The sequence below is a fragment of the Mchenga conophoros genome, linkage group LG15 (genome assembly GCF_057382185.1).
Source record: "Mchenga conophoros isolate Kocher_MC1m ecotype Shallow Benthic linkage group LG15, M_conophoros_male_GT1.1, whole genome shotgun sequence".
NCBI classification, from domain to species: Eukaryota; Metazoa; Chordata; class Actinopteri; order Cichliformes; family Cichlidae; genus Mchenga; species Mchenga conophoros.
In genome coordinates this window covers 8394497-8420230 of record NC_140540.1, presented here as the reverse complement: position 1 = coordinate 8420230, position 25734 = coordinate 8394497, and the positions used below count along the sequence as shown (strand labels likewise).

Below are 25734 nucleotides of genomic sequence, written 5' to 3'. Positions count from 1 at the left end.
AATAGGTAACCAGTTCAAAAAGTTTTATTCATTTGAAGCAGTACAGCTGCAGCAGTTGTAGAGATTTTACTTTTACAATGATTCAGAGAGCTCACCTCATGCTTCCTCTGAAGTAAAGGGCTATATTCAAATCTTTGTGGTAGTAATAAAATATACATTTTTACATTTATAGCATCAAATATATAACAGCATGCCATGTGTACTGCTGGTAATGTCCTGCAGTACATAATCAAGACAAGTTTATTCTTTAGTGGTACTGTTAGACAGTGCTCAAGTCTGAGGACCCTAATGCAGATCATTTGTAGGAGCTGAGTGAAAATGAAGTGTAATGGCCTGCTTCTAGAAATTTAGTAATTTCCACCTTTTGTCTTGCTATAGTGAGAAGTGGTATGAATTATGAGTTGCATTATTTATAACTGCGTGACACAAATATTTGATTCATACTGAATTCAAAAAAAGCCACTGGGGAGTTTGGGCAAAGGGCCAAAACGATTGAGCTCATGAAGCAAAGTCACATCATTCCTTCTACACTATGTTAAGGCCAAGGAATGTCATAATTAGCAGCATCTGTCAAATCCTTGGAAACAAATCTGATTATTTTAACAATAACATCAGTAAATTCATTCAATCCAGTTTGGATTTACTTGGCCAAAAAAGTGGCTTACAGGCAGTGACAGGATGTAGAATAGGTGCAACTGTGACAGGGTTAAAATGTGAATGAATGAAAGGGCATAACTTAATAATGAAGCACGTTTTTGTAAATTTGAACATAAAGACAATGACGACAAATCATTTTATCTGTACAGCAATTTGAAGAAAAATCTGACGTTTATACCCTACATTTTCAGTTTTCAGATGACAGTATGTTCATTTTTGTCATTATTAAACCTAAAGTCATAATACTCCAGCACCTGTTCCACCCCAGTAATAACCTAGTTTAAACACTGTAGAAACAGTAAAGTATATTACATGACATACCTTTTTTTGCATTAGTCTTAATACAACTTCATGCACTGATATTATTCCTGTAGCACACTTTATTTCTCACATTTCTGCAGAAATATTACCTTGTGAGAACCATAAGGTTCCAGTTAGAGACAAAAATTCATAAACGAAGCTAGATTGGGGCCTGAGCTAAAGTCCCATCGCTGATCACAATCTGTCTACAGAAAAATAGTTCAAAAATGTTCAAGTATCACAGCTGCTGACTGACAGCTGATCTTAGTTTTTACATCTTTGTCAGTTTCTCATTCGCGCTCTCAATCACGCACATCACAAGACTATACACACTCAATGCCTCAATGCCCTGCTGTGATTTCAGGACATTCATTTAAGAATCAGGGAAACCTGTGGCTATACACAGAACATACATGATGACCAAGTGTAATCATGTTCAGATACAGAAAAACAAGCTTTGCCCCACAGAGTGCAGGATGAGGGAAGAGTAATCTCTCTCAGTGATGCCCTTGCAAGATGTTTGGAGACACCATCTTTGGGAACAGTGCTCTTCTGTCACAGGAGAGGAAGAAAGGAAGAATCTAGTGCTGAGAGTTGTCCTACTGATTCAGTCCAACAGCTCTGTACTTCACCTCTCTGTTTGACCTCTCCTTCATGTCTGTGGGTGTGGAATCGTCATGTTGCATCAGGGCATCAGGCAACATCTGCAAATCAAAGGTACAAAGAATTTAAAGCACAGGACATATAATATATTTTCTTTATTCACTTCCTTGTAAATAAAATATGATCTTTCAACTTGCAATGCTTGAGCTACTATATTGAAAGTGCAATACTAAGTCTTCATAATCTGAATGAGCTTCTTGGTATGAAACAAAAATGAATAAAACAAAAACAAACAAAAACAGAGCAGCCTGTAGCAGCGATGAAGCCATGTGAGAAACTTGTGGAGGACTGCACCAATAAGCTGTACTCAGGTCTGCTCAATCAATTCTGTGCCAATAGCTTATTGGTGTCCTGGTTTCTCTTAAGCCTAATGGGAAAATTAATTGGTCAGTGATGCTCGAAACAGTTCTTCTTCTTGTTAACTTTTTTTTAAAATTTAAAAAAAAAAAGACATCTTCAGAAGCTTATTGGTGCTCTCCACAAATGTCCCAGTTTCTCATTTGACCCCATGGGAAAATTACACCTCTACTTCAACATAACTGCTTAGATACTTTGAAAGTCCACAGTGATGTCTCTGTACATGCTTTCATTTACAAGAATTGATTGAAGAGTTATTCTGTAAGACTAGAGTTACACATAAAGAAGAAATATTTGAGAAGATGCATCCCACCCAGGATGTCCCGTCCCAGTCTGTAAGACACCCTCATCTTTCAAAGTCCAGCAAAAATTAAATAACTCGATTTTTTGATAAAATGTGATGCCTCAATCTGAGATACCCCCGATGACATCATTTTGACACTGCTGAGGTTTCTTTCATAGAGCTTGCAAAGAGCCCACCAGAGCCTCAGAAGACTGTCACAAAATTTATAGAGGACATTATTCATCAAGTCAGGTTTGTAAAGACAAGATGCGCACACACACCAAGAAGTGACCAGAATGAATGACAGTCTCTGTAATTTTATCAAAAGGAAACTAAGGGAGGAAGAAGAAGGGGGTGGGGAGTAATGGGATATAAATGTAGGAACTAGTGGCTAATCAGAGAGTGGATGCCTTCTCACCTGCTCCCTGCTGGGCTGATATATCGTCTACTCTGCTTAGAGGTTTCAGTAGACCATTCTCTGAGAAGGCTAGGACAGGAACTCTGTTGTCCTCCTGCTGTTGCTCCTCCTCTCCTTCAGGAGGAGACAACCTGGAATGTGAAGGCAGTACAAGCACCTCTTCAAACTCCCCATTCTCCCTAAAAACCAAAAAAAAAATAACAGTGTCAGACCTGATGACATCACAAGCAGTATGGCTGTTGTATATCATGGCTGTTGACTGTACCTCTGGTCAGGATGGCTCAGTGCTGTGGTGTTGGGGTTTGGGGTGGGATCTGGTTGGCTTAAGTTGCCGTTACTATTGTGTCTTGGTGTCTCAGTTGCTGCTGACGCAGCAGGAGAGGTCGGGTTCACTGATGGTGAAAGAAAATCAATCTGGTGTCAGGAACAACAACTGCAGAGGATATGTTTTGACGACAATCTGAAAGATATATTACTGCAAAAGTAATTATAAAAACGGTATATTAAATTACCTGCATTGTCTCCATTTCTGACCTTCTGGTGATGAAATGAAAAAAAGGAATTAATACTCAAAGATTGTTCAGTTGGATAGTTGTTACACTTTTGTTTACTCCATTTTCCCTCTGGTCTTTACCTTTTCAGTTGTCTCTGAACGCCGTGTTCTCTTCATGATCTCCTCAAGACGCTGGAGGGTTAGAAAAAAAGAAAAATGCTTTAATGTACACTGTACCTTGCAATTTATGCGTGTTTATAATGTGAGGTCACGTTACCTTCTTTCTCTCCAGTCGTTCAGCCTCCTCTTTCTGGAAGTGCCTCTCTCTCTCCTGCCTCAGTCGCTCTGCCTCCTCTCTCTGTCGAGCCTCTTCCTCCTCTTTCTAATGTACACAAAAGCATTTCATCTTATTAATAGGTCCATAGTGCTCCAACGTGTTCTCGCCCTCGAGTGTGTAGCAGGCATATCACAGATATACACAGGATGTACTCTCCCATTAAAGCCTGGATGCACCTGGAGCTGCAATGATGGGCTCTCAGATATAAGAGGTCTGTTTTAAAGAGCTTCAAAGTGTGATTTAGGAGGCTGGAATTGGGGCGAATACATAAGCAGTACATTTTTCTTTTGCCTGGAAAGTACAGTTTATGTTCCCTTTGAGAGTTTAGGGCAGCAGAATATATTTGGTTAGGTTTAAAAACAGACTTTTCCCTTTTGACAACATTAACCCTGCACATTGAAAAATTGTGATTCCTGCCAATCAGTGCCCTTACATTGCCAAGAAGCCTTTTACAAGCATCCATATGAAGTTTGGGAGTGAGACGTGTCTCGTAATTTGCCATAACCTGGCGCATCACTGTAGTTATGCTAAAGAGAACATCTGTGTGTGTCTCTGCATCACCATCAGGTCTGTATTTGACACCCCGGGAATGAGAACAGGCTGAAAGTTCCAGCAGCAGACCTGCTGCCATTTGTGGCAACCACATAAAAACAAAACAAGTCAACATAAACATCTGTAATCTCAGACCTGTTTCTGTAGTCTCTCTGCCTCTTCTCGCTCTTTCCGAAGTCTTTCTTCCTCTGCCTTTCTCTCCTCTTCCTCCTCCTTCTTCCTCCTCTCCTCGGCCTGGCGTTGAGCCTCCTCTTCTCTCCTTGCTCTCTCCTCTGCCTTTCGGCGAGCCAACTCCTCCTTTGCTAATCTGGTGAGACACAACCAAGTCAAAAATGATGCAGCCTTTCAGCACTACACACTCCCTCTCATGCACATGCTCACACACAGCCCAGCCTGCACACCTTGCCTGCTCCTCTTGTCGCCTGCGCTCTTCTTCCTCCCTCTCTCTCTGCTCGCGGGCCAGCCGTCGTTTCTCGGCCAGGATACGACTCGCCTCCTCCGGGTCTGTGGTGCCCGCTGAAGGCTTGTGAGCTGGTGGACTGCTTACACTCTCTAGAAGGCATCATAAAAGTTATGCTGACCAGTGTAATAAACTGTAGCTGTGAAACAGGTGAGAGATTCATAACTCACCGCTGGTTGCCGTTTGCTCATTTGAGCTCTTGTTCTGACCCAGTGGCTGAGGTCGAGGCTGAGGAGGGCTGAGGACCTGCTCATCATCCTCCTCTCCTCTGGGTGTTGAAGGGTGGGAACTCTCAGGTGTGATCCTGACAGGACGAAGATTTCCAGGATCTTCTGCCCCTGGAGACTTTAGTAACTTGGGGGTTGGAGGTCGCCCCACTGGTTTCTGTGGAGGTCTGTGAGCAAAGGAAGTATATATTTTTTTAAAAATAGTCATCATTCGAGCATATCAGCAAAATAACTTCCACGTTACATTTCAAATAAAACTGTAAAACTCAATTTCAGCTCAAAATATTCCCCATTTATCAAATGTAACTGACCTGCCAGGAGAGGGTGCTGTCACTTTACCGCTCTTTTTGATTGGGGAAGAGGAGCGCTTGCTTGGGGGCAATGAGAGAACAGGAGCAAGTGGAAGTGTCAGGTTGCTCCATGACTTCCTGACACTGTCACGGTCTTTTTGCCGCTGTTGGTTCAGGAGATACGGTAAAAACAAAAGACAACATGCACGAGTCAAAACAGGCAGTTTTTTTTTTAAAACACCACCAAGTAAGGACCCAGGGAAGCAAACAACACATTATCATCAAAACTGCTCTTCCAGAAAAATGTCCTTTAATGCAACACAAAGGTAACTGGATGGTTTAGAAGGTGCCCTATAGATAGTAGCCACACAATATGATGACGAGTAACAGGGTTAGGCTTAGATTACCTCTGGCACCAAACTCAGAAACAAAATAAGAAAAAACAAAACACATTTAACAGGTCACAAAATGAAAAACAGTCTTTTTAATTTGGAGAAAAAAAAAAAAAAAAAAATCACACTGCATCCATTATCTGTACATTCTCACTGACCTTGTATGAATGACACACCAGCGGTATTCTGGAGTGGGTGAGAGTTATCAGTTCACATGCACAGTGATATGTTAGTGTGTGGGATGCACGGCATACAAGGGGCCTTCTTTCTGAGATCTTAACGGCATAATAAGCTGTCACGAAGCAGATGAACAGTGGATGCAAGTGTGTGTGATGACAGATACTCTAATCTATTGTTTATATTGTTTGATCAGAAACATAATCAATTTGAAAATGACAAAGTTGAAGAAGTAGAAGAATTAAATGTTACTCGGTGCTTGAAAAAAAATGATTTAAAAAAAAAGATTTACGTCAACACGTTCTGTAATATCAGTAGCAGGAAATAATGATGAGTTGCTTTTTGTTCACAAATATTATTTCCCAGATATTTTGTCATGAGCTGATGAAATCTACCTGTGTTGTTCCGGTTGTCCTCCTGCGCGGGGTGTTTAAAGACGAGGAAGCTGCGTCCCTGCTGAGGTTCCTCTCCTGGCTGCGACAGTGAGGCAGTGGCTGTGCCTGCAGGGCCTTGAAGGACATTGAGCCCATGGGGTGGCAGGAAACTGAGCGAGGACACACAGGCATGGCTAGGGTGATGTATAAGGTGGGAGTATACAGTGTTTTTGAAGGTATTGATTGGGGTAGTGTGAGAATTGGTAGGACACCAATAAGTGTTGGATAAAATGGATCACAGAGGAAAAAGGATCAGGAAACAAAGACAGGAATGAGAAGGAATCAAGATGAATAATAAATAAATAAATAAAAAAGGAAAGCCATGGGTTGAAGAAGCCAGCGCAGGATTGAGAGGAATGAGGAGAATATTTATGGTAGGAACAGAGAAGAAAGAAAGAAAGAATTAGTGCTACTAAAAAGTGCAAACAGCTGCGAATGTACTGCAACCATCACCTGGCACTGTCTGACAAAGACTGTCTATGTGATACAAAATAAGGATTTGGTTGGTTGATTAGGGTTAGTAAAAAAAAAACGTAACACAATACGCTTAAAGATATTTAGATCAGGAATGGTTTGCCAAACCATTACTTGCTATAAAGAGTCCCAGTGTTGGAAGCATTTCTACTTTGTCACCCAGTTAGAACAAACTATAGCTATCCACACAATAGACCCAAAACCATACAAAGCAAGCAAGCACACAGAAACAAAAACATCTAAATACATGTAAGAAATGCTCTTCACCAGCTGAAGATGATGCTGAATGTATCAAAGAGGGCAGAATAGAAAAGAGTGAGTGAATTCAAGTAGTTCACCCAGAAGTTATTTCTTTCCCTTAATGTAAACAATGATGGAACACACACAAATGATCTAAAACTCCCTGCTGCTGTGACAAGGCATGGCATCAGTAGAGGAAGATTTCCTGAACAGATCACTTTATTTGTTTTGGGGGACGTATGTGCATGTGTGTCTGTGTGCGTGAGCTTTGGGTGCCTGACACACGCTGTTAAAGGAAGTTTCAGACAGTGTAATGCTTTAAGTCCAGGCAAATCAGATTAGCATCCGAAACTGCTTGGGTCAAGAGACCAAGCATAAAAGAGTATATATACTCTTTTTAATAAAACCTCTGCCTTAGATCAAGAGAATCTTGATCTAAAGAGCCAAAGGGCTTTAAATGTTTTGTTTTATAAAATCAGTGTTGCGTGTTACCTGATTGGTCTCCTGACAGACTCACTGCACTGCGGCTGCGGGCCAGATAGGAGTGTGTTGGCTGCTGCAGGCGGTTCACCATGTTGCTCTCCCATGGCGTCAGTGGAAGGCGGCGCAGTCCTGAACACACGCATGTGACATGTGAGCTTTGATAAGAGCTACAAATACAAACTACCCACTTATTTGCCTAAGCAAACAATCAAAGCAGATTATAAATTATACATATTTACTGCATTTTCCCCCTTTCCCAACACTGTCAAGCATTGCAGGTTAGAAATAAAGTGAATTTGTAAGCATGCACAGACTGCCGTGCCACACCTACACCTTCATGCATCTGTTTAATTATGAGAGGCAGCAAACACCGTGGTATGAAGAGCAAACAAAAGGGCAAAGACAAACAGTGCAAGATAAAAGGACACATGTCATTTTTAAGAAAATGATCTTCAAGAAATTTCAATTTATCTGGGAAATCATTCAAGCAAAAAGCTTTCAGTTTACCTCAGGTAGTTCGGAGAAAAAGGCTATTTTAATTAATTAATCTCCACGGCAACCTGATAAGTAAGCCAATTAAAGGAGATCCGGCACAGTATGAGACAAAACGTGCAGTGCTTTGCAGGTGTCAGCATGCAGGTCAAAGATACATCTGGGCTGAAAACTGTAGCAATAAATGGGTTTTTATATTTCTATTACTTTATATATAAAAACATTCATGTTTGAGAGTTTTTTAGAATTCACTGAGTGATGCTTCACAGTGCCTCAGTGTGCGGTGTCTTCTGATAATATAATAATGGGAACAAGAGCATAATTATAATTTTATGACTAATGTGGGTGCCAATTTTACAGCCAGGATAAAAACAGCATACAGTGTTCCCACAAAAACAAAAAGATTATCCTACTGAGGATTAGAGAAAGGGGTCACGTTAGAGGGGGGTAGAAAAAAATCTTGATCCCTCAGATGAAATGCACAAATGCCAACACGTGTGTGCTGGACTGTGGGCATTTGTTTCAATAATCATAATGTATATTTATACATAAAAGGATATTAGATCAGCTTGTCATGTCATGGTAGGCTCTCCAAATCAAAGTTTCTCTTTTCAGAATATTACATTTAAAATTTTACACTGACAAATTTCTACAAAAGTAACAGATTATTTTACAGTTTCCAGCCCAAGATCTTTTTTGTTGCTTGCAACATAGTCGGAACAGTATAAGAGACCAAAAAAATTTCCACAAGAAACCTGTGTTTTTCTGTTGGCTGGTCTTTCCCTGATGCAGGTGGGGTTTGGACTGAGCTTTGTTTATGACAGGGGAGGAGACTGTTCTCATCTGTAAGCCTGTCAGCAGCATACAAACATCAAATGATGCATGACCCGATGGTTAGACTTCAACAATGACTTCAGTAAAAGCTCAAACTCAGAAATTTGCTTATTTGCTTTCTTGCTGATTACTTCATGCAAGGATTCATTTAGGTCTAACATCTGAAAAACAGACCAAGTCAGCAGTTTGTTAGCTTAGCTTAGCATAAGGCAAATTTTTTATTTACCGGTAGTGTTTTTCAGTTTTATTGTTCTTTTTGTCTTCATTTTAATCAAATAACTTCCTATTTTACTTTGTTCATATTTCACACCGTCTTGGGCCTGTTTAATGGTTTCTGTTTTGAAGTGTAGCTTTATTGTAAATTTGGGAAAAATTCACCTAAAAAGTATGTGTGTCCAATTAAAGGTACAGTTATTGACGTTTTTAGGCTATTTCATAAGAAAGAAATGATAAAGTACTCATAAATATACATTATATAATAAATATACAAATATACATTCATTATTATTCATTATCTTCCAAAAAATTGATGCATTCTCATAAACTTAGAATTAATCCATTTAAAATATACCCCACCATATTTGAATACAGTGACCGAGAAGGACACCTTCCTTCTGACTAATCACGCTTTACCTATCTGGCTGGAGACCGACCACATATGTAGTATGGCAAAGGCAGAAGAGAAGTTGCAGACTTTCATGCCATGGAAGGACATTGAAGGAATATGAAAACAGAATTCTTCTGACATCTAGCAGTGAAAATTTTTCTGCATTGTAATAATATTTCATCTTCTCCTGTTAAGAGTGTTATCTGATTTAAGTTTGGATTCTGGTGTTTCTCTTCCATTCTTTAACTAAGCTATGTTAACTCTCTGCTGGATTTAGCGTCATATTAACTAAATGGGAATGACACGCTACACAATACATAGTTATAACATAAAAAGTGTGTTTCAGTCACATAAACATCCCAAATCTAATTAACTAATCACAATAAAACAATGAGTGCTTTACAGCCTGTCACAAGAGACTACTTCATAACAATGGCAAATTATACAAGATGGAGTCAAAAGCTGACCATTGCCAGTGGATGTAATGAACTGTATTTGTGTGTGTATATTTATTACCTCGATCTGGTGAGTGCAGGAGTGTGGCAGAGGAGCAAGAGAGGCGCTTGGTAATGACAGGGTCTGTATGCTTGGATAAATTCATTGTGGACACTGAGCGCCTATCAGCATCTAGAATACAAAAAAAAACAACAACAAAAAAAACATGACAAATGCATATCAGTTTTATATTGAATTGGTGAAATTTAAGGAGAGAAAAAGGGGAAGAAAGAGAGCTGAAGTCAGTCATCTCTCTGGGTTTCTCTATTTTGGTTAATTCAGGTTAGGTATGAAAAACTACCAACTTGTTGCTAAGACAGGAAAGATATTTAAAAACAGATTAGTGCTAAATGGGTCTTATGTCCTCTAAAATAAAACTAAAATGGCTTGAGTAAATGATCCTGTGCCTGGGGATATAACTTTACGTCACACGTGAACTGCTACATGCGAGTGAAATAGCAAAACTACATGTCGTGCCATTCACACTGGCCTACATGAAAACTAAAGAGAATGAGCTAACACAGTGCTGAACAGTTACAGTGCTAAAGCCAGCGTTCTAACGCCAGCCAGCTAACCCACACAGTGCTTTTATATTCACATTGGGATGTCATTCCGTATCTGTAGTAGAGACTGAAAGCACTCTGCATGTGCTCCAGTCCAGCAAGGTCGAGTGGATAGAGGAAAGCTGACTCGACAAAACCTGGGCCAGGAGGGGAAAGGACAATGGCAGAGAAAACAAAGAGTGTAGAGCAGGTAGAGAGCGAGCCGAGAGTGGGAGGGAGAGAGAGAGAGTTTGAATTTGAGAGCAAGGGGGGGGGGAGAGAAAGAGAGAGAGGCAGAGAAGGGTGTGAATATGCAGTAACAACAGAGGGCAGCGGATCTGAAAAGTTCAAATATAAACATGGCAGAACAATACTGACACGCAGAGGCAGGCAGACATATTTATACAAGAGAGGCACTGACAGAGACACGCATCAGGTGTATGAGCACCAATGCAGAGGGGGAAAAAAATGGCTGTACAACTGACTATGTCTATGGTGTGTTGTGCTGTGTGTTAACAGGTATTGTGTTATATATGTGATATATGTAAGAGTACCAGCTGTTGTGCAGGGAGTGTTTGTCTGCAGAATCCCTCCCCAAGACCAACGGTTGGCCTTCTGTCTGGTTTTCTGGCTCTTCTCCATAGTCCTGCGAATCACTGCCTCATGACGAGCCTACAGTCAAAACAACGAGAACATCAATGGCAAAAAAACAAACAGCCATCCGACATACCAAGTGCTAAGCAAATTCTCTCTCTTCATTTCTTCTGAATGAATGGAGTGCTTTGACTGCATCCAAAGTAGCAATACATGGCAGATAGAATGAAAGAAATGCCAACCTATGTGCTGGTGCTAAAGCTAAAGCTGAGGAACCATAGACACTTTCTAGGCTGTAGAAATTGGAGTCCACTGAAAGTTGAGGTACGGTGGGCATCTGGTGGCCCAGTAGCAGTAGTAGTAGTTTCCCTGTTCTCCTACAGTCCTTGTTTCTAAATTTATAACGTTCCTATAAAATGAAGACTTAGATCCAAACCTAATTTCCTACTAAGATGTAACTCTTTACTCGTTGAAAGCCTACTGAGAGTAACCATTGAAGCGGTTTGAACTGAGTGCTTTCTGTCATATTTCAGGCCTGCTTATAAAATAAAATGACTGAGTGCATCAAAAGTTAGCTACCCTTTGACATCTCAGCTATATACTGAGATGTCAAACCTCATACAGGTGAGGTTGTCAAATATCATCTTTATGGAGTAAAAAGTTAAAAACCTACTGTATCAATAGAAAAAAAACTATCCAGATTTATTATTACTATTTATGCAAAGTCATCAACATGTGCTGCTACAGTGTCATGTTACAGATCTTTGACACATCAATGTTCTAGTTCACTAAATCAACAACTTAATTAGAACGTCAAATCGCTGTAAAGTTAATTACTGCTGGACAGGAAATCTATGACTACTTCACAGATCTGCAATTTTTCTTTACATTTTTTTATACGAGAAAACGAGTGGTTAAACACACAAATACAGTATCCATGTCCCCCCATCCTCCCTGGATGGGTGTTTCAGAAAAAACTTGGAAGCAGGTGGCAGGTAAGAGGTTAGCCTTTGTGTGTTCACGAGTGTAACACTCAGGATGCACAGTTGTGAACGAGGGGAGCGTCAGTACCCTGTCTTCCTCTATTTTTTGCCGACGTTTCTCCTCCACGGCAGCCCGTCTCTTTTCCTCCTTTACCCGCTGCTCCTCCAGCTTTTTCTTTCTCTCCTCAACGTGTTTCTCATAGTGCTGCCTGGCTCGTTCCTCACGGGCCTGCCACTGGGCCTCCTTGGCAGCTGGCGCATGTAAACATGATAAACAATTTGTTTGAAAAAAGAAAACAAAAACAGGCAACTTGCACACAGCACGAAAAGGCTTATAGCAGTAATGTGATGTGTCAGCTGTGGATCATATGAAAAAGCTTTAGCTCTCAACACAACGCAAACGCCTCAGCCCCTTACTTGGGACCAGAGGTGCGACCAGTGTACAACAGTGTGAAAAAAAACCCACACTTAAAACATGAATAAATAGGCAATGACTTCCAAAAAGCCATCTGTTGTATTATATTGGTTATACTGACACACACACACACACACACACACACACACACACACACACACCCTCTAATATCCAAAACACCAGCCTTTCTGAAAGCTGTCCCATGGACTGTCCCATTATGTAACACGGAATCCATGGCAACAGGCCGCCTGGCTTGAACCTAGCCTTTATGTAACAGCCAGAGAAACTGGCACTTCACCACAGCTACCAACCAAGTTCAGTCACAATATGTTGTGGGAAAGACAAAAAAAAAAAAACACCCAAAAAAAGATAACTTTTATTCTTTTCTCTGTCAAACTCACAAGAACGCTCACCATTCTGTTTTTCACGCTCCTCCCGGCGCTCACGGGCCAACCTAAGTCTCTCGTCAATCTTGTTGAAGAGCAGCGAGTCTGCAGCACAAACAACAGTGAAGAATGTTAAAGGCCTGACATAAAACAGTCAATGCTGAGACACGGTACAAACTAATCTCATTGAAATATATGGTAAATGGTAAATGTCCTTAAGGACCCCAAAGCGCTTCACACTACATTCAGTCATTCACCCATTCACACACACATTCACACACTGTAATGTATGTGGGACTCACCTGTTTTGGTGCCAGCATTGTTACTGGGGCTGTTGCTGTTGGTGGTGCGACTAGGTGTAGGAGTGGGTGTAGGGGTCAGGCTGGGAGTGTAGGTCTGCCCAGAGCCTGCAGAGCTGGGACGGGTGGTTGAAGACACGGTGCCATCCTCTGACTTAAAGTGAGAGTACGATGCTGCAAAGAAGGACAAACAAGTGTCACATAATAAAACAACAAAAGAAGAGACAAAGTGGGAGAAAAGAGATACAGAAAAATACAAGATAATAATTGCACATTAGGAAGCACCATCAGAAAGACTTTCCACAGCTCCTCACCCAGAGCTGTAATAAATGTTTTCCCACTAAATAAAACCCATTCAACAACACTTCAACTGAACATTGTGTGTAGAACAAACTGCTGCTTAAAATAAAAATGAACATATTCAACCAAATGCTTAAGAAATAGCAGTTTACCATCAAAAAATTTCAAATGCATCAAAAATCTCTGCAGGTGGTCTCCCCGGCATTTTCAGGCTTTGCTGAGTTGCTTAACAGAAAAACAAAATGCAATAAAACAATATGCACTTCACTGTCTTCCTGCTATTCATAGATGTGGCCATGAAGTTGCAGTGTTTCCACCAAGCTCACAGCTAGGCTATTGATTAATTGCACCATAGGGTGACTCAGCGCTTTCAGGTTAGCTTCCTGGACACAGAGCGTTATACTGGCTCTGATGCAGATGAACCAGACGCATAAATTTACACGGGTAGGATTAGAAAAATTGTATACTATTAATAAATACTGTAGGTGTACTAAGCAAGCATTCAACACAGTCCTTTCCTGTGTGTGGTGATAAGAGAGAGACTCCTCAGTCTCCACAGAGACCAACCTGTCCCACAAACCCAAAGACCAAAATAAATCATCCCCCCTGACTAATCTGATAAACTGAAAAAGATGGACTCCACTTTAATTATCACAGCCATCATGCCCTATTCTACACAAGTCTCTCTATCACCTATTTCTTTTCTTTACAGAAAGAGGACAGGATGGAGTACAAGTTTCATATCTAGAGTTACAGATGGAAATCTGTGTCTCAATGAATTTTATAGTTACCAGTACATAACATTAAGAGTAAACACTGAATCATTTCTCAACATCCTGGCTTTTTTGATTGATTTCATGCTACTATTTCCTTCCAGGCTTGTTTACAGTACTGCGAAAGTGTCTCATTTCTTTATATTTAGTTTCCAAGCAGCCAAACTTGTCTGTGGTCTTGAAGTGGTCTTCTCCAGACTTTCTGAAGGTCTTTTTAAGTTGTTTTTTGCTTTTTTGTTTTGGGTTTTTCCACTCGTTCCCTCCAGTTCTATTACCTGGTCATTTTAGAGGTTTGTGTGTCTGCCTGTTAAGGCACTTAACACTGACCTATGAATCGTTCAGTTTTAAAATCAATTTAAAGTTGTATCTTTGGGGACTTTGTTACTACCAGCTGGTAACAAAAACACTCTGTTCCTCTTTATTTTAATCTATAAAAAATAAAAGCTCATAACAGTCTGACAGGCATAATTGAATATTTTTGCACTAATAAGGTGATTCAAAAACTGCTATTAGTCAAAAAGCTTCGCAGCTTTTTGTGCAGTGAGGACAAAAGAAGTGGCAGGCCTTAAAACAACAACAATAACAACAATGAAAAAACCTACACTAGATTAACAACAGCTGAAAATTACAAAAAAAGCTTGCACAAACCTAATACTGTATTTCCATTTATGTCTGCATGTGTTCTCTTGACTCACTGCAACAATTCCCCATTTTCCTAGCAAAATGTAAGGGCATGAGGTGTGGCTTAAGAGTTGATAAAGATTTGATCAAGGACTGAGAAAAAAATTGAACCTTCTTCCTCCTAAAAGGTAAAAGAGAACATCAGTCTGAACACAACAAGTTCCACTAACTACTACTTTCAAATGCCGTTTTTCATTTGCAAGCTGATCAGTTTTAGTATATTAGAAACAGTTTCCTCCTTTCACTTTATTCTCACTGTACTTGGTAATTTATGATATTTTGTTTTGCAGAAAGTCTTATGAATCTAAACTGTCACTAACGTCTCCATCCAAACACCTCGAGAGGTTTTTAGGGTGAATCACAAAGACCAAGGATGTGAGGGCATAGCTGCAGACGGATTGTATGTCACAGTCTATGGAACATCTACAGAGGTGTGTACACAAGCATTCATAGGTCTGCCCTGCCTCGGGTAGACTGGCATTGGAAGTGGTTTAATATAGGCTATTGTTATGAGAGGAAAGGCTGGACTGGGCCACGTAAAAACAAGTCTGGTCTGTTTATTCTCTTCCCCTGAAATCCCTTTCCTCAAACAAAAGATTCAGTTTATTGAATGATGAGGATAATACACTGAAGTCAGATACTTAACGAGACATACGTGAATGGGCTTTTGGGTAAACAAAAAAGATGGCTTAAATGAGATGAAGTCAAGTCTGAATGAAAGGCCAGGAGCTCCTGCAAATGCATTAAAAGGAAAAGTAATGAGCCTTTTCATTTATACAAGTTGACTTCAAGTTTCATGTTGTGATGGAGTGGGCGTTTTAATGATCCGAGTGGACTACCGCACAATGAGCCAGTAGGCGACTGTCAAAGACCACAACCAGTTTCTTTAATTTGACAGCTTAAATTTATGCACTTCACTTTAATCAGCTGGGAATACTTAAAACTACATAATAAGAAATAACACTTCTTAAAAAAGTCAAGACAAGAGAGAGACACTTTCATCCCATGTGAAATTAAATAACATTAGCAACTCCTCCAGGGTGTACCGCGCCTCTCGCACCCAAACTGTAAGTAGAACAGTCATCTGTAGGAATAAGTATGAAAAGATTAACAATTGGTCGGTTTAATCAATTAACCACACTCTCACAGAAATATTCAGAATACAAAGAAGAAGAGAAAAGAGGATTGCCTCTTAAACTATTAAAAAATTACTGGAATAAAGGAACTGAAATTTTGACATTAACAATGTGGCCCATATTTACACAACTTGATTTACCTCATAAATATTTACTGTAACTCCGAGCTAGATGTCCTTCAGAGCATTTGCAGATAAAAGTAAATGGAGAACGAATGCATTCCTTCAATTCCTATACTTTGAAAAAGGTGCATGCATGTTGTACAATATAGTTACGAAAAGCAGTTAAAGCCTTTTACTTATAACAATCAGTGGAATTTGATAACCAGACAAAATTTATCTCCACATCTCTGGTTCATACATCTTCTCATTGTTTCCTTTGTTCAAAACATTTTTCCAGATGACGCAGTGTCATGATAACATCGCAAATCTGCACTGTCTGTGTTTTTTCAGCTGAAAATATTACAGAAAAAATACTAATATGTTGGACTTGTGCAGCTTATATCCTCTTACTGCGTCTCACAGACTCACCCATCTGTTGTAGAGGTCATAAACCGACAAACCTCAAATAACAGCGAGCATATTTGCTTGTGAGCAATAGACAGCAGCTTAACAGCCTTCGCAAACACACCAAAGTCAGTTTCATGTGTGACATAATTCCACTTCCCAGTAATAAATGTCTGGCTACACTCATGTCCACCACCTTTTGCTACACTTTTATATAAGATTCTTTCATATTTTCAACCAACTGTTAACCAGGAACATAAGAATCTACACATACTAAACCTGAAGTCATACAAAAGTCTAGATTCAAAAGATTAGGACAGATGTACAAAATATTTTGGTTTCACTCCAGCTGACGTGATTTTAAGCAATGTCTTTATGAGTATGAGTTCTTAGTGTTTAAATTCATATTAGGCTAACACATATCCTTTTGAATCTTTGGTAAATGACCTGTATTTGTATAGCGCTTTAATTAGTCCCTAAGGACCCCAGCCCATTTGAAGCCCATTTAGAAAAAAAAAGAACATGGATCATCTGAACTGACAGCAAACACCTCGTATTAAAACTGACACTATGGCAATGGTTTGATCTCAAATGAAATATTCGAGGACAAAGCCAAATCCAAAGCATACTGATGCTGGTGCTTTTGTAGTCCTGTTCATTCCCAATTAAGTACCTTGTACTAGATGAGTGTGGATTTGGCAGCAAAAGTTTAGGACACAGGTGACCCAATAGCTCAGAGGCTATGGTGCTAACCAAAAGGGCTAAAAAAAACCCCAAACTTGCAGCTAAGTCCCATATTTCAACTCCTAGCAAACAGGACCATTGCTGCAAGTCAGTCTTGTCACTTCCTTTCTTTTGTGCGCTGTTTCAATAGTTTAAATAAAGGCAAAACAAAATTCTGGGTTTAAGGCTTTACCTGGATTGTGGTTCATAATTCCAAGATTGCACCTGCTGAGCTCTTGGCAAGCATCCCACTCTGACTAGTCGAATCGGAGGACCAGAAACCACATTCCTACTTCTTGAAAGCATCTTTCACTGAAAAGAGTGACCCAATGAAATCCATGTTGCAGTGAGGTGGAGGGGGGGGGCAAAGAGGGCAGTCAAAAGAAATCCATCCAAAACTCAACTGTTTCCAGAGTAAGAAAAAATGGGAAGTGAAAACGAGAGGGTGAGAGAAAGAGTGAGAGGTCAGCTGTGGTCGGTGTCACTGCTGCTGAGAGCCAGTGTGTGAGACAGGTTGTGGCAGCTCTCCAAACCCCATCCTTTTGTCCATGTGTATGCATGTATATTTGTGTAACAAGAGTATGTGTGTAACAGAGAGTGATACGTGAGAGTGTCACCGTTTAATCTGCCCGCCCCTCCCTCCGTTCTGTTGCTTGCATGTATGTGTGTATGTGCATGCACGCTCCCCACCCCCAATCTATCTGCATTCATTGCCAGTCAGATTAAATGGTCAGAGTTAGCGATTAATGCTCCGCTGTCCAGGCCAGCGGATAGCACGCTGTACGGCTCCTTTCCTTCCCTTCAGCCTGAGAGGATAAGCTGCTGCTAATGCTAAGCTAAACTGTAAGCCCCAACCACCAGAGGGAAAAAAAAAAAAAAAGGGGGGGGGGGGGGGGGGCAGGGATGGGAGTGTTCCTTTATAGCTCTAGGAGAGGCACTCAGGCCTGGGTAACAGGTGCAAGAACGCTGGCTTCTGCTGCAGGGCCAAGCTGCAAATCAGATCATGAGAGGAAAACTCTGTCATTTAAAACTGGAAAATTTTGAATGTTCCCATCTTCAAAAGTTTTTGTTAGTACAAATTTTTGCTCGACAAATTTTCACTGACAATAGAGCAGGGGTGTCAAACTCAAATACACAATGGGCCAAAATTCAAAACTGGAACAAAGTCGCAGGCTAACGTTAATATTTATTGAAATATATTTATTCCTCCAGATATAAGAATGAATCTTTTCTTATGGACTCAAACACGTTTTGCTGAAAAACTGAATATGGAACAAGCAAAACTTAATACTAAACAATATATATATTAGCTGTATAATACCAGTAGGCCAGCTCTAATAGCAATTTGGTATGGCTTCGCGGGCCAAATGTAATTAGTCCGCGGGCCTAGAGTATGCATACAAACCAATGCCCTCAAATAAAGTCATCTTGTTTACTATTAACAATCAATGGCAAATGAAAATCCACACACTTCTTATAGCTCCATCAACCATTTGACTTGTACATGAGTAATGAAGTCCATACCATTACTGAGAAATTACAGGCTAAGGTCAAAGTAGAAAGAACTATTTGAGACAAAACAAATCAGTTTAGTCTAACAGTCGTGTGTTGAATCAGTCCAATCAACAGCACCCACCATGTCTTCATAATAAAGATAACTGTGAAAAAAAGCAGCTCCTTCACAATTTCAGACTTCACAGTAAACCCAGCAGTTTTCTCTCCTTCCACCTGTTTCAATCATATCTTACATGTATGTTTGCTCCATGATGCAACTACACATCCCTCAGCATGAGATGGTTGGATTCAAACAGGAAATGCAATTATCTAGAAATGAAACTAGCCACTTTGTCTTGTTCCTTATATATAATGTGGCATATGCATGATTTGTAGAGTCAGTCTGTAATACTACACTACTTGAAGAAAACCATCTAGCTTTGTTCTTTCTACTAAAAAACACTGGTCACAGCATCATCTCAACATTAGATAAGGCATGAAATTAAATCTAACACTATATCTTTCTGAATTGTGTGAAAAGGGAAAGCTAACGTGTGGCACATTTATGCCTGCTCCAACTGTAATAGCATCCCGACTGCTCTGCTTACTAATGCATTTAGATCACATGTACAGTGAGCCGCACCTCCATTCTCATCTGCAGTCCTTGAGTCAATCTTGCCCTGTCAGCTGATTTTCACTCACACAAACAGTAAAACTGTGCTTCCTCATCACACCTGTCAGGCGCCTGTCTCTGGATGGCTGCGCTTCACAGTTTTAGAGGAGTTTTCCTTTGTAAAAGCAAACTGTGCACAAATCAAACAATTACTACATATTGCTAGGGGTATCAACTCCTACCTCTTTATTCAACATCATTAGCCTTGCATGTAGACACATTTGTCTTTAATGGACCACATTTTCAGATCTTTCTTTAAACTGCTGCGACTCTCTGGAGTCTGGTTAAACATCTCTGTGCCCCAAGAGCTTCTCTGCCCCAGATAATGCTCGCTCTCGCTCTCACACACACACACACACACACACACACACTCTCTCTAACATTTTTGTCAGCGCAAACATCACAGTATTTAAGGGAGAAAATGTAGTTTACACTGCTCTCATTTTCTTTTCTCATTTTCATCCATACCTTTTGTCTTTCTCTTGCAAGCATCTCTTCGTCTCTGTACCTCCTCCTCCTCAGTGATGGTGAAAAGTGCTGGGATAGCTGAACGGTTACCTCGCTTCCTCAGCCTCCACTTCCCTTGCAAACACCCACCTCCACCTCCTCTTTCCCCACGTCCTTTACTATCTGGCATTGCCTACCCTGTTGCTAACCCTTGAGCCCCAGCCTAACTCACCCAACCCCGTCCCATCCCACCCTGTGATGCTGGGTGAGGATGGGAGGTGGGGGAAGAGGTCTGTCCTGAATGCCAGAGGATGATGATGGACGAGGTCACCCCTAAAAGCCACCTTCTCTAAGACGTAGGTAGCTAATAGCTAGTGCTAACAGCAATTTTCTTCAGGTTGCTGCTCTGACTTTAAGACAGCAGGAAGAAGCGACAGAGAGAAGAAACAACATGAGTAAGGAGATAGGGGAAAAAAGGCGGTGGAGATGGAGGAAAGTAAATGTGGTGGATGAAGGAGAGCGTGGAAGAGACAAACAGAGCAGCTCATTGAGCCAAGTCCATACTCCCTGCAATGGCATAGAGAGAGTAAAACAGAGTGAGTGAGTCTCTTGTAGGATGAGCTCTTGCAGTCTGGCTTAGAAAAGAAGACTTAATCCACAAGACTGGCTTGGTTGAGAGCTGTAAGGATTGTGCTTCTTTTGACTCCCGAGATGCCGCCTCTGCTGTCACTACTTTTACTGCATTCCTTTTTCTCCTGCTTCAGCTCTCCCTTGCTAGGTCTATTGTGTGAATGCAAACTTGTCAGAAGAATCATATCACCCAGGCAGTGACTGCACAGAGCACACACACACACACAAACACAGAGTAACTGAGGAGAGCGGGGTTTGTTAAAATATTCAGTGCGAATCCAGTGGTGGAAGTTGAGCCGGTGCTGGCAAAGGGTTTCCCTGACAACAGCAGCACATGGACCAGTGACGCATGGGAAGTGAGAGAGCAGAGGACGGACACGCTTTAATGTGCTGTACACAGTCACACACACAACTAGGGATGCACACACCAAATCAAATATTGCAGTACAGGAGCTGCTTCTGTGGAAGGGGTGTGTACAGAGAGCACATGGTATATAGCCCCACCCCACCATCCACTTAAAGAGCCATCAGCCATTTAGGATGCCACGGCGATGTACGATGAGCGAGAACATTCATATGTTGCTGCAGCTTCACAAGAATGCAGAAGGAACAACACGCAGCACATCAATATTTAACCAAGGAGCATTATTGTAGTTGCACTGCATCTACAATAATGTTGCAGTGCAACTTTATTGTTGCTTGGCTCTGTAGCCAAATTCAGAACCTTTAAAAGGTGACACAATATGGCAGATGCAATGAAAGGGAGGGTGAAATAAAAGGGGGAGTATTTCAAACTTTGAAGGCCTGGATAGTAACAGTACAAACACCAGGCTCAACTTGTATTACTGTTAATGCATCCTTGAGCTAAACTAATATGGAGATTAGAGAAACAAGTGCGATAGCTTGCATGCTGTGAAAAGCAACATAGCCACTAAAGTTACAACTCCACTGTTTCTTTTACTTTATATGTACATAAGAAAAAGCATTAAGTATTTCCTAAAATAATTCCAAACCACTACCTTTTCCACTATTCCTTTACTATATAAAGGAATTCAGGACAAGTCCTGCTGTCTCATCTCCTCAGAGAGCTCACACTTCACAAACGCACACATTCATGAAAGAGCAATCTGATCTTTGTCCCTGCAGGAGAGAGCAATGCTGTAATTCTACACTCAGACTTTAACCTGATAGGATGGGTAACACACCCTTCTCACACCTACTGAATGTGTGTGTTAGACACAGACATTTGAAGAGAATGGACATTTGAATACAGTAAAATGAAACCAAGAAAAAAAAAGATTTCGTTTATTGTTAAGTTTAATTGCTAACCCTGGGTCTGACATGTTGGGGGTCCTGAATGACATAATGTTTGACATAGTGTACAATTAAAGTATAACAGCTGAGTTGTATGCAAATTTAACCCAGAAGTATTGAGTTAAATTTCTAGAAAATCCCATAATGTGTGATGGATGGCCAAACTGACAGCGAATCTGGGAAAACACCGCAATCACCCACAGAAGTAACTTTTTGTGCAGGCAGAATGCAGGGCAACTCATGAACAAAGCAGCAAAAAGGATGATTTGGGAAGCAGGTAGTAATGACAGGAGATAAACCACATCTTAGGAACTTACTTTCTGATTGGATCAAAGCTGCAGTACCTCTTTATAAATACAGAGTTAACAACATGTATTAATTAATCTGTGCAGTGTTACAATGCATGGATTAGAGGCAATTGGCAGTAATTTTTTTGTGAGCTGCAAAATAAATTTAAAATATGAATTCTTTCTTTTAGTGTCTCATCCTCTGTATCTGTATGTATGACTCTTGGTGGCTTTAGTTGCTGTCTAACTGCAGGTCAAGCTAGGTCAAAGCAGGGGACATTTGTGGAACAGCTGAGCTTAATGCTATGTAATCCTAAAGTAAGTAATCTCAACTCATTCAAATCAATAAAAGGTCATGCCCACCGTGCACCCATTCTGCCTACGATATAGTTGTCAGGGCTGCTTGTGTCGCAGTACGTGAACATAATCACTCTTACTGTAATTCATGCAGCAATAATTCTTTGCATACTTAACTGGGTTCCAGGTCTTTATAAAAGCACTGGAATACTGTTTATGCAACTTTCTGTGTGCTATAAGGGACTCTCACACCTATCCAAACCCTTCATCTAAACTAATCTACTTTTTATACATTTTCAAGAAAAACTGAGTGAAGGTGGTGACCTTTGCCTGGATGCACTGTGGATTAACATGAACAGATACTTTTAACTTCTGAAGGCAGCTTTATATAAGGGACACACATTTAAATGAACACTAAATCACTGGGATTTTTGCTTTCCACAATAATTAATTAATAATACACCACACATCTTTAAGCTTTTCATGTATTTTGAAATTTTCTTTTTTTGAGACCTGGAAAGTAAATGTACCCATGTCTAAAGCACTTTGGTCAGCATTTGTTTTTTCAGCGCACTATTGCCTTTAAATAAAATAGATGCAATAGTCAACAGAATAAAGTTAAAACATTTTTCATAGTGCATAATAAAAAATTTTTTCATTTCCAAAAAATTCTTAATTCACTGGACAGAAAAACGTATCGATCTTTTCATGCTAGTATCGATCTGATACCAACACTTAGGGTTGGTCCAGATACTATCGATGTTTGGGTCGATCCGCCCACCTCTAGTTATTACAGCTCTGCCATTAGGAGTGAATGGGAATCACCTGCTATATCGTTACTATTTGAGGAGTGGCTAAAAGTGAAGCAAAGGGGTGTAAGATACGGGAGATCTCTGCCCTTTGGCAGCCAAAAAACCCAACATACTTTACATACTTTTACAAGATCACTGATAGGTGACATTTCCGGAACTGACAGGCGTACAGTTTGTATGTGTTGTATTATTTCTCCAAAGACATTATACACACATTGACCTACAAGCTAAAAATGCACTTATAAGGCGACGTGGCCATTTTAAGTTGTAAAAATGAATAACGAGAGTATAAATGAACATGTTTGGGGTATTAATAAGCCAACTCAAAGTTCAAAAGAATATATAAATCCACCTGTGAGAGCCAGAGAACAAAGCTGTAGCCTAAAGACACATTCTATCTATGCCATCCCGAAAACAACCTGCGGCTCATTTTCATTAATTCACCTGTCACGTCAGCTGAAGGTGGATTTCGACGAAGTGACAAATTGTAAGCAACAGGTGTCTGCCGAAGCTCAAAATGTCTACCAGCTACAACACAGACTCACAAAAAAGGGGTAAAACATAAATAAATAAATAAATAAGTATTACAGCAGCTTACGTAACAAGTCGTGTTTGGTAAACGTAAAGTAACCGGTTGGGTGAGTTGGTTGATAGTTAATCCCACTCCCGTGACCGACCGGCTCCGAGTCTCTCTTTAGCTCAGAGTCAGTGTTCAAAAACAGACCCACTCAAGCACCCTTCAGTACTTCACACAACTGTTATTCCCCCTTAAGAAGAAGAAGAAAAAAGTTTTGTCAAAGTAAAGTTTCCTGTTGGTGACAACTCACCTTGGGACTCCGGAGGAGATGTGTCGCTGCCATCCTGGTCCGCCATTTCTCCTGACGTCAGCTGAGAGGGATCAGCGGCAGGAACCCGAGGGAATGATCCTGAGACACACCGGGACCGGGGCCCCTCCCACGGACAGGTGGAGGGGACAACGAAGACCAGTATCAGATCAGCAAAACAAACTAGAAACTAGTAAAAGTTACATGAATGTGTAATGAGTAAACTTTAAACTACGCGACTTAATTTAATTCGGACTGCATAAACCTCACATAGATCCTGGGCAACATATAAATAAACCTTTAATTGAAAAAAGTTTTTTTTTTTTTTTTTAAGTAAATCCACCTGAACTTACCCTGAGTTTAAAAGGAGAGGTTTAGAAGGCAGAAAGAGGCGCAAGCGAAACAGGGTGCTTAAGATGAAGTGTTGTACTGACATCTGGTGGCGGTAAGGCAAAGTGTTGCTCGATAAATGTTGAAGATAAAGCACACGCTGTTATTCCAGACCTGTCATAGCTAGTCAACGTAGAATTTATGTTTTCAGTCAAACTTACACCATAATACTTTTCACATGTCTAATCAGTCATCCGACTAATCAGAAGACACCATATTAAGAGTTGGTATGGAGAAAAAAATAATGAAATCTGAGGCTTTTTGGTCCGCTTTTCTACGTTGTAGAACATAAAGAAATGAAAGATATGACAAAAATGACTTTAATAGCTGAAGATTCTGGCTTCCTGCATTTTGAATGTGGGTTTATTTACCTTATTTTTGTTACAGCCTAATTTAGTCTTTGAGGTTAATAAAATAAATAAAAGTCGCATTATTTTCATTACAAACAGTTTTATGTATCACACATCTGGAAACAGCTATGCCTTTTAAACTGGCAAAACACAAATCCAGTGTTTTCTTCTTGTGTGCACAACAAATATACGGCACTGCCAGCAGAGGGAGGCCTCGTCTTACATTACAAATATTTGATTCATTAAAATTATGTGTTTTTGTATGCGTTTAGAGCTCTCTCGTTAGGTTTTACTGATATATCAATAAATAATTATAAATCACACGGTCAAACTAACTGCAATTTTATGTCTGGATAATTATACCTGAACATTAGTAGATATTTTTCAATTAAGCCGCATTTTTTGAGTCATTAAAAAAAATTAAACAAAAAAAAATGCAAAGGCAGACTCATTTCATAATCACAACATGAATAAAACACTTCTAACCAGCCCCGCTCTATTTGAGGCTTTTCTGTTCATGGCTGAATCCATGCCAGTCTCTGCTCATATCGCTGCTATTTAACAGACTGTGCCGGCTTAGCCCCCTCTCTGGACCCTCAGTAAAGTGCCTGCTGATTGGTGCGCAGAAAACAGCAACCATGGCAACCAGCTGTTTGGCAGTTTCTCTGTTGGAGGAGATGTGGAGGGGGCGCGGCTGGGGGGGCACATTAGCCTATAGGTATAATCACATACTGACAGACAGACATATAAACACACACTGCAGCATCATTCTTTCCAGCTATCTGGTAGCTATATTTATCCAAAAGGTTTGACCCAAGACGCTCAACAGCCGGTTTTTGTTTTCAGTCTACCACACAAAGGCACCACATGCATCTCTTAAATTACTGTTTAAGTCATGATGTCTGATTTATTTAGCTTGTGTCCTGCTTTTCTCAGAGACCTGAAAAGCCAGTATGGGTGGTGTTCAGGGTCATGTGTGTTTGACTGTGTTCACATGTGTATGACAAAAGCACCTCAAATTGTTTAACCTTCAGATTCTCACTACATAGAAAAAGGACTCTGGTTGCTCATTCACATGCATGCCGCTTCCCTAAAGATTACCAAAAAGCACCACTGAACGACACAGGAAATCATTCCTGCCTGTGGCCATCTCCCTGTACAACGCATCCACTTAACACACTGTTTGCTGCTACAGCTACACATGTTTCTTTTC

General features: G+C 40.4%; 1 protein-coding gene across 10 annotated transcripts; it reads right to left on the bottom strand.

Annotated features, from left to right (window-relative positions):
* Positions 1-4: 4 nt before the first annotated feature.
* Positions 5-23903, bottom strand: map7b (microtubule-associated protein 7b). 10 transcript variants are annotated; one of them, XM_085246267.1, is made up of 20 exons: positions 23785-23903; positions 12888-13058; positions 12613-12690; positions 11873-12036; positions 10762-10879; positions 10264-10365; positions 9687-9797; positions 8485-8580; positions 7247-7366; positions 6002-6174; positions 5059-5201; positions 4691-4914; positions 4462-4612; positions 4196-4367; positions 3449-3553; positions 3313-3363; positions 3191-3215; positions 2944-3070; positions 2679-2857; positions 5-1661 (listed from the first exon to the last, which is right to left on the bottom strand). In XM_085246267.1, exons 1-20 carry the CDS (start codon positions 23828-23830, stop codon positions 1651-1653), a joined length of 2367 nt encoding a protein of 788 aa, XP_085102393.1. In that variant the 5' UTR covers positions 23831-23903; the 3' UTR covers positions 5-1650. The 10 variants fall into 10 exon arrangements, with proteins under 10 accessions (XP_085102393.1, XP_085102388.1, XP_085102389.1 ...); XM_085246262.1 differs by lacking the exon at positions 23785-23903 and adding an exon at positions 19639-20386 and having other exon boundaries at positions 3191-3212; XM_085246263.1 differs by lacking the exon at positions 23785-23903 and adding an exon at positions 19639-20381 and having other exon boundaries at positions 6002-6150.
* Between the last annotated feature and the right edge of the window lie 1831 nt (positions 23904-25734).

Excerpts from the sequence above, each read along its gene's own strand:
- map7b (XM_085246261.1), bottom strand. The coding sequence starts at position 19,807 with ATGCCAGATAGTAAAGGACGTGGGGAAAGAGGAGGTGGAGGTGGGTGT. Across the intron at positions 4,613-4,690 it reads TGAGCAAACGGCAACCAGCG|AGAGTGTAAGCAGTCCACCA; the intron begins GTGAGTTATGAA and ends GATGCCTTCTAG. Across the intron at positions 4,368-4,461 it reads CGACAAGAGGAGCAGGCAAG|ATTAGCAAAGGAGGAGTTGG; the intron begins GTGTGCAGGCTG and ends GTGTCTCACCAG.